The 11,178-nt window shown below is 59.8% G+C and overlaps 1 protein-coding gene across 2 annotated transcripts in view; it reads right to left on the reverse strand.

Moving 5' to 3' along the window:
• UBE2J2 (ubiquitin conjugating enzyme E2 J2) overlaps positions 1-7,504 on the reverse strand; it is a 9,032-nt gene extending 1,528 nt beyond the window's left edge. Inside the window, exons 1-7 of one of the 2 annotated variants that reach the window (XM_007448911.1) lie at positions 7,370-7,500; positions 5,670-5,674; positions 4,997-5,036; positions 4,711-4,751; positions 720-822; positions 501-639; positions 108-188 (exon numbers count right to left, since the gene is read on the reverse strand). In XM_007448911.1, coding sequence (XP_007448973.1) covers positions 108-188; positions 501-639; positions 720-822; positions 4,711-4,751; positions 4,997-5,036; positions 5,670-5,674; positions 7,370-7,500 — 540 coding nt within the window. Of the gene's footprint in view, positions 1-107; positions 189-500; positions 640-719; positions 823-4,710; positions 4,752-4,996; positions 5,037-5,669; positions 5,675-7,369 lie in introns of both variants that reach the window. The other variant, XM_007448910.1, reaches the window with a different exon arrangement.
• Positions 7,505-11,178: the final 3,674 nt, after the last annotated feature.

Genomic DNA, 11,178 nt, shown 5'->3' on the forward strand with positions numbered 1-11,178 from the left:
ACTCCCGGTCTGCAGTACAGGAGCACACATTCTCTGTGGAAAGTATCGAATCAAAGTGTCCCTGACATGGGGAAAGCAAAACTAATGGCCAACTTTCACTTTCTTACCTCCACGACTTCGGGAAACAATTCACAAAACACTTTGTCTTTTAAATTAAACACTAAACTTTGTGCAGCCAGCTGTCTTTTCTAGGAAGAGAAAAGGAGAAATATTAGCCCGAAGGCTCATTTCAATTCTTTCACATCTAAACGCAGACTGACAGTCGAGGGCTGCTGTCTTCTCGGTGTGGAGAGGACTCCACAAGCATGCTCCTCGTGACAGGCTGACGTGTGGTCTCCTAAGGCTGTTCACCTTCCTGCGTCATCCACTGACGATGCTAGACCTGACCCCTACTTAAAACGGGAGAGAAATGAAAGCCCGATAACAAGGTGTCGCTGTCCTGACTGGGTGCAGCAGCTGTGGAGATCAACCGCGCTGGCCCCCTCCCGCCCCCAGCTCACTGTGAAGTCCGAAGTCTCAATGCTGCCCAGGGTGGGGCCCTTCTCCACCATGAAGCTCAGGAGCCCCGTCAGGATGGTGGAGACAGACCAGGCCGGGTTCCACGTGTCTGGGTGGAAATCCGTGATGGAAAGACAAAGCCTGAAGAAAGGGACCCAGTCAGCGGGGTGCACACTCCTCAGGACCCCAGTCCCACTTCAGAAGCACCCCGGACGCCTTACCTTGTGTTGCACTTAAATCTTCCATTGGGAGTTATCATATAAATACTAGGAGGTTTAAAAGGAAATTCTCTGGGAAAAATTAGTTTTCCATGGTAATAGCCACCTGTATCAGAACAGAGAAGGAGCCCTGTCATTGTTCAGAGCGCGACAGGCCCTCACTGCCCTCAGGGTCCCGGCCCGGCCCAGCTAGGTCTCCCCACCCCCTACCCACCAGCCGACCATTCCTGGAACACACACATCTCACTGGGGCTCACGACCACCAACCTGGGGGGGCCCTTACCCCCACTGCCGACTACACGTCCCTCCTCCACCCTCGCGTGCCCCCCTCCCCGAGAGCAGAGCATCAGGACAGAGCCTCCAGGCTCCTCGCTGGCCCCACGTCCACCCCCCGAGAGTGGCAGCTCTTCCGGTCCCCTCACTGCTGCACCACCTGCCTCTCCGCCACCAGACACACCCAGCAGCAGGCGAACGCACCGTCATTTCCCTCCCTTAAAAACAAGTAAACAACAAAACTCTGACCCCCCTGCTCCCCACCAAGCCCTGCCAGATGCTCCGTCTCCTTTATGTAAAATTCCTGACCTTGAAGTCACCAGACATCCCCGCTGGGCCACGTGACCCCATCTCAGGCCTCACAACCGTTCCTCAAGGCCCGACCCGAGCCCGGCTCCTTCTGGCATCCTCCCGGCACCTCCGGACCCTCCCACTGACCGTCCCAGCAACACTGCCCCAGTCGGGTACAAGATGGAATTCCTGCTTCTTCCCTCAAGCAGCAGCTCTGTCCTCTTAGTTATTCAGACTAAACTCTGGGGGGCCCCTGCTCCCGTATCACACCTACTCCATCAGCAAATCCCAGCGGCCCCACCTTCTCAAAGACGCAGCCCCCAAAGCTTGGAGTGACCTCACCGGGCCCCTGGCTTCCATCCCTGCCCACCCGGCTCCAGGTCCCACCATCCCGTCCCCACTGGAGGCCTCACCCACTTGCTCTCAGGGTGGCACCTGGGAGCCTGTTGGAAATGCAGAGCCTTGGGCCCACCCACACCGGCGGGGCAGAACGTGAGTTTCACAGAGACGTGTGCGTGTCTGTGCATGCGTGCATGTACAGCGAGGCCTGGGGTAGCTGCCCTGTCCTCCCACTGGAACTCCCAGCTGCCCCCCCAGCCCCGCAGGTCTCCGCTCCAGCACCCCACCAGGGGAAGGCCTCCCACCGCCTTGTACAGCTGCAGCATCCCAGCTACCTGGTGTGCTCTCGCTTCCATTCTCACTGTCGGGGGTGGAGGGGTAACTGAGACCAGTGTCACCTGCGAAGACATCTCAGCACACAGACAAGGCCACCAGCAGAGGACTAACTCTAGAAGCGATACTGAAGCACACCTGCACCCACAAGTACTGAGAAAAGCCAAAATGGAAAAAGCACAGGAGATGGGAACAAGCACTCGGCCCAGAGAAGACCATGGTGGCGCAGTCGTGACGGGAAGCAGTGGGCTCACACCACAGGGACACTGTCCGTCTCGCTCAGTCGGGGGCGGGGGAGGGTTGGCGACCCCGCCTGGCTGATCCAGAGGGGACCCGTCGGCACCACCCGCCAGTCCCCAGAGGGAAGGGCTCCGGGCTCAGGCAGAGCCATGAGCAGGGTCCACGGGGGCGGGGCCTGCAGTTCTCCTTGCACCCAGGCGCACACTCCCAACCTCAGAGGGTCCGTCCTGGGCCGGGATGTGCATCCGAGGGCGTGAAAGGCCCCTGGGCCTCTCCTCCGGCTTCATTCCAAGTGTCCGCGGGCACCGAGCCCCGGGACAGACACAAAACTGAGAGCACCGGGTCGGGAGGAGGCCTAGGAGAACCGCGCCTGGAAGCCCAGGCACCTCCGGCCCTGCCCCGCTTTCAGAGAAGCTGTGCAGGACGATCCCTGGGCCCGGCTCCACCCCAGGGCCCGCCCCGGCCACACCATCCAGTCCATACAACGACACTGCAGAGTCTCAGAACCAGACACAGTGACTCCCCCAGTTTTATGATTTTAAAAAACTATTTTAGCTATTCTAGGTCCTTCGCCTTCCCGTAAGTTTTAGAACCAGTTTTTGAATAAGTCTGTGCTCACCTACAAAAACCTCTGTTAGGGTTTTAATGGGATGCTGTTAAAACCTCTAGACACAGATCAACACTCGTGTACTACCGGGAAGCCCACCTGAACTGTGAAACTAGTGTCACTGTTTTGGCACTGGCAGAGCCCAGAGCAAGAACCGGGTCAGCGGGCAACCGACACGGAGCCAGACAGACGTGGGCATGGGAGGGAAGGGTCAGAGCACCCAGGAGTCAGAGGAGCAAAGGAGGAGGGAGCCAAAGTCCACACATCAGAGTCCACACAGGCCCAGACCTGAGGCCTGAGAGCCATCCACTAGATGCGGCGATTCTGAGGGTCCCTCCGAGACCCTGATGGGAACAGAGTCAGCAGACGATGGCACTGCAGACAGCAGAGCCCTGAGCTGAGGAGGGGACAGGCATCAGGAGAGGGCACAGCAGCAGGTGCTGAGGGGAGAAGGGCAGTGTGTGGGCGGGGTGCAGCGGAGCAGGGGGAGGGCATCAGGAAAAGCTTTGGTCTCCGAAGGAAAGCTTTACAAGGAGGATGAGGACTTTCCCAGCCTGAAGGCCGGGAACAGCAGGGACACACAGAACAGACGGGGCAAATGAGAGCAAGAGTGGCGAGGTTGGGTCTGGAAAAGGGGAGCCTTTCGTCCAGCTCAGAGGGGCTGGTGGGCGGGGTCCCCTGCAGTCCCAGCCACCACACCGCTCACTCGGGGCTGCCCTCTCCTCCCCCTGCCACCTCTACCCTCTGCCCAGGTGCCAGCCTCACTTACGCCACCAACAGTTCTGGCTGGTCCTGGGCGCAGCGTGTGTGGGGCTCTCATCACACAATTAGTAAGCAGCGCTCACTACTGTACGTTAAACGCTAAAACCACAAAGAATAAGAAAACTCTGAAACCAGGCCTAACCCTACTCGCGAGAGAACGCTGCTTGCTTTCGGTGTCTGTCCAAGTTCGCTAAAAACGTATCGTGTGTTTCATAAGCGTTTTAATATGAGCTGTGCAAGCTGTTCTGCAACCTGTCTTCCGCCCTTTCTCCTGGAACCCCACGCAAGGCCATCGCCGAGCCCATTACCCTGTGGTCATGACACGCCCACCCTATAGATACGCTTCTGCACACTGTTTCCCTAGGGCAGGTCATCCCCCAACAGGGATTCCTGGGCCACAAGAGTCCCACGAGGCTAGTGACTTGTCTGCCCAACTACCCACAACACTCCTGGGCGTCCAGAACACCCACACTTCCTCCCTGGTAGCACGGGTCCTCTAGTGGAATCGAATGCACAAGCCCCCAGTAGGAAGACACAAGTGTGCTGCTCCGGCCACCCGAAATCAGGACCCAGGGACTAGAGTGCCCACTTGGCCATGGCTCTGCCCCAGGCTCCACCACCCGGAGGCTGGCGCCAGGCTCCCCGGGCCCCTGGAGGCTCACTGACCGACAGCTCCGAGATCTGTCTGCAAACACCAGAGGATGCTGGGTAGTATCACCTGACCACGGCAGGCCCTGCGGCCCCCTACACCTCAGGGTCCTACCCGCACAGAGGGCCGCCCCTCAGCTCAGAGGACTCAGCACAGAGTAAGCACTCAGGAAATGACCTTTCCTTCCTTCAACAATACACATGTTAGTCTTACTTTTCCCCCATCTCTTCTCTCAGCTCTGATCCCACTGACGTCAGAGGCTGGGTAAATTCAATACTCACAGCAGCCCCTGAAGACGGAGGCGCATGGGCAAAACCAAACTGGGCAAACCCCTCTACGACTTGCAGGAAACCAGAAGGGGCTCCACACGCGTGCGGTCTACCTCACGCACATCCAAACTAGAAACAGCGTTATTTACAAACAGAAGGTGTTTCTCAGGCAAGGGCAGTTCTGAACACAGACGCCACCACCTGTTCCTCTAACTCAGGGCAAAGACTTACCTTCGTAGGGAGTCATCTCAGGGCCTCGGACCACATAGTGCCTGAGGGAGGGAAGAAAATGAGTTGGCTTTAGGGACGGCAAATTCTCCAAAATCTGAGTCACTCCAAGGCCGGGGTTTTTAGCGCCCACCCGCAACTAGACGTTCATAGACGTTCAACAGGTGAGCTGAAGGGTGAACCCGACCAGCTACCCAGCTCCCAGCTCTGCAGCTTCTCCAGCTGCTGGCATGTTAGCCGCTCTGTAACAGGATCAGGGAGGCTGTGTCTCCCAAGTTTTCCAGAGTACTTTTGTATCCACAACACAATATGCAAAAAGCTAATCCTCTCTAACCATCAACTGACGATTTAAAAATTAACTTCACGGGCTTCCCTGGTGGCACAGTGGTTGAGAGTCCGCCTGCCGACGCAGGGGACGCGGGTTCGTGCCCCGGTCCAGGAAGATCCCACATGCCGCGGACCAGCTGGGCCCGTGAGCCATGGCCGCTAAGCCTGCGCGTCCGGAGCCTGTGCTCCACAACGGGAGAGGCCACAATAGTGAGAGGCCCACGTACCACACACACACACACACACACACACACAATTAACTTCACAATTTATTCTTGAGACGTACCTGAAATCTGGTATTTTTCAGCATGCCCAAATATCACGCAGTAGCTAACCTGGGAACAGCTGGAGACACGCAGAGGCTGGGTCCCCGGCCCTGATGTCCTGGAAGAACCAGACTCGACCTCAGAGCAGCTGCCCTCCAGCAGGAGGGACAGGGACAGCCTGTGACTGTCACCAAAGTCCTCACACGCAGGGAGCCTCAGTCCAGGAGCACCAGCCCCCATGGACTCTGCTCTCCACGCGAATAAACGAGGCTTCATCTCTACTTTAAGAAGCATTTGAGCTTATGAATTTTTTTTTTTTTTTTGGCCGCACCTCTCGGCTAGTGGGATCTTAGTTCCCCGATGAAGGACTGAACCTGGGCCCTCGGCAGTGAGAGCGCAGAGTCCTAACCACTGGACCACCAGGGAAGTCCCTGAGCTAATGAATCTTCAAAGAAGACAGAAAAGCACAAAGAAGAAAGTAGACCTAACCAAAAATACCACAGCGGCCACACTGAGCACAGGTCAGGAACAGCCCCTTCGGGCCCTGCTTCCCAGCAGGACGCTGCGACAACCCCTACCCCCTGCTGCCTGCTAACGTCTGACTCAAAAAATACTGTCGTCCTATGTCAGGAGACCAGGAACACACCAAGGAACGTGGCCTTAATTTGTTACTGCTCCCGATTCCTGTGCCCAATCTGAGGACGCCGGGAAGGGCCGGTGAGCAGGGCTCTGAGGGCGCCCCGCAGCCCTGGGGCAGCAGAGCAAGGAAGGCGCGGAGGACACAGGCCTCTTCCAAAAAGATGCGCTCTTACACCCACAGCTGAGCAGAAGAGCCCACGCAGCAGGCCTGACACTGCTGTCCTCAGCCAGCGTCTGGGAACTGGATTCCAAGGGGTTCTCACCACCCCAATGCATCTCAACTATTTGTGCAAAAAACGTGCTTAATGCTGAAGGGAAGCCTGCTGTCCTGCTGGGAGCCTGGAACACTGGCAGGCACCAGGCAGAGGTGCCCGTGACCCACCCCACTGAAATCCCTGGTGCTCAGTCCCGAAAAGGCTTCCCTGGTGGATGCACCTCACAGGGCTTGTCACAGCTCACCACAGGGGAGGCGAAGCTTGCGTCCGGTCTCCAATAGACTCTGCCCTGCACCTCTTCCTTTGCAGCGGCTCCTCCTAACGAATGACGGAGCGTAGGACCCGACTCGACTCACATGCAGCAGGGGCCCACACAATGAGGATGTTCCCCTAGACTGCCATGGAATCCATCTGTCCACCTGCCAACTACGTCCTGGGGGCCACGCTTGGTTTTTGTCGTCTGGGGGCAGGGAGAGCTCTGCTGCGACACTGACGCCTCCCCCACATGCCAAGGCCAGCATCCCCGCTGAGACCCTCCACCCCACCTGCCAGTGCTGGCCCTTCTCTGCGAGCCAAGGGAGGAACGCAGACCCAGAATCCTCGAACACCTGTCCACCTTGGAAAATGCTTTTTAACTCAGATCTCTTTTCTCTGGATTTCAAAGAAATTTTTAAGTATTTGTTAAGGACAAAACATAACGAGAAGGAAACGCTCCTTATGGTCTCAGGCCTGCGCTCTGTGTCTCACAAAATCACCAGCAAACCGGGCAGGAGCAGTTCTACAACACGGCCGCGGTCACTATGAGACGCGCACGCTCCCAAGACACAGAGCTGGAGCATCAGGACCCGCGCCCTGCCACCAACTCGCCAAGGTAAGACAGGGCGCCTCACAGCGCCAAGAAGCGAAGAGCAGAGAAGGAGAGTCTAAACGTGTAGCCTCTCCAACAGCCGTGAGGCCTGCAGGCCCCAAAGCCTCCCCAGGAAGGACCTTCTCTCTGGCCCCAGCGGGCAGGGGTCAAGGACAGCCCACCACACCCCCAGCTGCTGCCCATTGTGAAGACAGCTGGGCAGCGTCCACAGGCCTCGCAGTCCACTCACACCTGCCAAGGGTACAGGAGCCCCTTCCCCGCACCGAGATGGCCCATCCGGCCCACAAAGCCCAGCCCGAGAAGCCGGGTGACGGGTGGTGTGGGCGAAGGAGGACGCAGAGCCTCACCACTCAAGGATGTTGGAAGGGAGGGGCTCAGCACAGATGTAAGGCACGGGGTCTTTCTTAATCCGGAGGTAGTCCTGCTTCAGGCGCTGGGTCGCTGTTGTGGGTGCTCTCTTAGCGCTGTTGCTGCTCATCTGTGGAAGACAAAGGTCCATGCTGACGAGGACAGAGGTGTCCCCTGCCGCCCTCCCTACAGGCGGCCTCCGCCACCCAGAGTCGAGGCCCATGGGCCGCGCTGACTTTCCTGAGCCCTCAGACACCCACGGGCCTCGCGGAGTCCCCTTTCCTGTCTGCCCGCTAGGGTCTTCGCTGACACGACATCGTCAGACAGAAAGATTAGGAAAAACCCTGCAGCCTCACTCCTGTTTTCAAAGAACCTCCATGGGGAGAGAGAAATCCATCTGCAAGGGTCGCGGGAGGGGGCCCTGACCGCCTGCCACGTGAGCATCTCCCCAGTGCCATGCTGGGTGGTGCCACTCCCCCGCCACGGCCCACCGAAGCCCGCTGTTAAACATTTTCCAGCACACCTACCACTGGTCACAGGTGGGTGGGAGCAACAGAGGAGCAGAGGAAGAGCCTCTTTCTGGGACTGGAGAGAGAGATGGGGACCCCAGAGAGATTCAGGAAGCGGCAGCTGGACAGGCAGAGATAAGGAAGTGTCCTGTATCCAGGACACAGCACTGGGTCACCGCGGCAGGAGCCAAACACGGTGAACAGTGGCCGATGAGGCCAACCAGGGATGCGAGGCCAGGCCATCAAGCAGTGCCCACAAGGATTTTAGACCCAAACCTTAAGGCACATCAGATCTTCTGTTAGAAAGGTCACTCTGGTGGCCCAGCAGAGAATGGATGGGACACCATGAGACATACAGGATGGCACAGGACAGCACTGAAGGCTGGGGACAGGGAGGGAGGAAGGGAGCAGGCATCAATCAAGGCAAGAGACCTGAGGGGGCCCTGGGACACCTCAGCTCTGCCCCAGAGGCGGGAGGGCGGGATGGGGACGTGCAAGACAGGGCTCCCCACTCTCACGGGCACCACAGCGGCTCCAGCTTGACCCACTTAACCTACCAGAATTTCTCACAACGTAAGATGCAAAACCAAAGAAGTTCTACTGCTACAAATAAAGCGCGAAAGCCACTGGTGTAAAACACGGTGGAGACAGAGAACACACCAGGGTGTGCAGCTCAGGATGGACAGGAGTGTCCAGGCTAGAGGAGAGGCCAACTGGACGGGGGGGCAGTGAGGGAGGAGTCACTCTGCCCATGTTCCCAACCTGTTCCGCCGCAGCACAGTGGCCAGGATCTCCACCTGGAGCCACTCCCCGCACCGGGGCGGCCCCGCCTCACCTCAGCCAGGGGCCTCTGCATGCCCCTTCCCTCCCATCAGCCTCTGCCCACGTCACTGCACCAGAGGCCATGGACTCCTGCCCAGTGGGATCCTCCTCAGAGTAGCCTCCCCACCAGACGACGACCAGGGCTCGCTGTCTCACTCTGCACCCCCGGGGTACCCGCAGTGGTCCCGCCACACGCGTCACAGCGCAGCCCTGCTTCCTACTCTGGGGCCCCTAAACCTCGGATCCCCATTCACCCCCACTCTCCCTAGCCCCACCACACACCCCTGATGCAGGGCCCGCTGCTCTGCCCGTCAGAGACCTCGAGACTTCCGCCCAGCCTCCCGGCTCGCAGTCTCCCTCCATTTCAGTCCATCCTGTTCACTCAAGTCGGATGACCCTTCTCGTTGCACAGTTCTGATCGCAGCCCTTCAGGAGGCACCCAGAACTAAGCAAATAAACGTCAACACCTCCACCACCTGCCAAGAGCTCTCAGGAGCAGCCCCAGACCGCTCTCTAGCGCCCGACTCCCAGGGCCCCCGACACGGCCTGAGCCGACCCCATCCTCATCCCAGCCACTAGGCCCCTCCCCGCTCCAGCCTCTACTGGCAGACAACTCGCCGAGGCCCTGGTCAAGCGCCTCCACGCCACCCAGCTCCGCTCCACACAGGTGCCCGCCAGGCTCCAGCAGACACCACTGGCTGGTGTGCCCTCGCAGGTGGCTAGACCAGCCTGGGGGGAGCGCTCCCTCCGCAGCACCGCCCCAAAGGCCGGAGAAGCCAAGGGGACCAGGGAGATGTGTAGTGTGACAAACACAGCGACGGCCCAAAAGCAGGGCCACCACCCAGGACTCGTTTCCTTTAACTGCTCGCCGTAAAGTTAACTCTGCCGACGCAAACCGGCTCACTGGGTAATTCAGATACAGCCGTGCGGGCCTCAGTCAAGGGGCCAGCTGGGTGCTTCACAGAGGGTAGCGCACGGCCACAGAAAATAAATAAAACAGATCCTGCCTGCCTGGGCACAAATGGACTTTTCTCTCGCTTTTGCTTCCAAAGCCGACTTACAATGCAGCTACCGGGTCCCTCAAAGGAAAGGGTTCCCTCTGCGCAGCGCCCTCAGGCCCCTCCGGGTGACTTCCGGTGAGCCGGCCTCTCCCAATCCGCCCGTGCGCACAGACCAGGCGCCTCCACAGGCCATGAAGCGGTCCTCAAGGGCCCTTCAGGCCACGTCCCCACGGAGAGAGCACGTAAGGCGTGTCACACTGAAGGAAACAGGGCGCAGACGTTCAAAAACAGAACAGAACAAGAAACAGGGCCCGCGCACAAAACTGCAGGGCAGAGAAGCTGAAGGCGGGCAGCCCGAGGCAACGTCTCGGACACAAGTCCCTCTGGGACCGCGGGGACCGCGGGGACAGACGTGCCGCCCGCCCCTTTCTCCCGCCCGGCGGCCGAGTGCTCCGGTGACTGTGCCGCACGAGACCTTGGCCTGACCCGCCAGAGGGCACGTGACACACCCGAGCCCGGGACTCGCACGGAAGTCTCTCCCTTCACCAGCAGGATTGCTTCACAGGCTGGACGGAGGCCCGGGGCTGATGGGGGCCGCCCCGCCGCCACTCCCGCACCTGCCAGAGATCGGCGCGGCCCAAGTGTGCGGATGACTGAGCGCCAGTTCTAGGTGCCGAGATCCAACGGTGCCTGCAGACACGCGGGACCTTTCAATCAAGCGAGACCCTTAAGTTCCTCTCCGCGAAAACGAGCCCACACCGAGGGCCCCTCACCTCCAAAGAACAGAGCCCCGACCACCGCCCTCACTAGCTCCGCTCGCCGCCCCCTCCACCGGCTGGGGCCTGACCTCTCTAAGTGTTTCATGCCTGGGCCCGCGTGCGGTAGGGAATGGATGGGAACTAAACATAGACCAACTAAGTGGTGCTAACTGGAAAAGGGGCGAGACGCTTACACCTGGCCAGACGGGAGAGCGGGCGTGCACAGGCGAGGAGCCGGCCCAGGGCCCACTCCGGCCGCCCGGCGTGGAGCTTCCCACTCTGACCGCCCGGATTTTCTCTCAGTTACCCTCCCAAGGGCGTCAACCAGGCACGCTCACTGCTGGGGGAACGTAACGGGCGGTCTGGGGTCCTAACTGCTCGGGGATGAAGCGGCGGCGGGCTGGACGGCAGTCACCCCATCCCAACACGGATTCCCAGGACAGTTTACGAACCAAGCTCTACGCCGGCCCGTCCCGGCGGCGGCCGCAAGTGTGCCACTAACGGGAGGCCTTTCCGTGGGACGCCAACCGTGTAACCACCCGAATCCCCAAGCTGGCCGGAGGGAGAAAGAGCCGGCCCGGAGCCCCGGGCGCCCCGCGTAACCGAAATCGGGTTCCATGCACGGAAGCTCCAGGCCGGGCCCCGCGAGCGCGGACGGGACGGGGCTGGGCCGTGCGGAGGCCCCGCGCCCCCCGCCCGCCGCTCGGGCCGGCTCCGG

This window comes from Lipotes vexillifer, unplaced genomic scaffold, assembly GCF_000442215.2.
Source record: "Lipotes vexillifer unplaced genomic scaffold, Lipotes_vexillifer_v1.1 scaffold835, whole genome shotgun sequence".
Taxonomy (NCBI): Eukaryota; Metazoa; Chordata; class Mammalia; order Artiodactyla; family Lipotidae; genus Lipotes; species Lipotes vexillifer.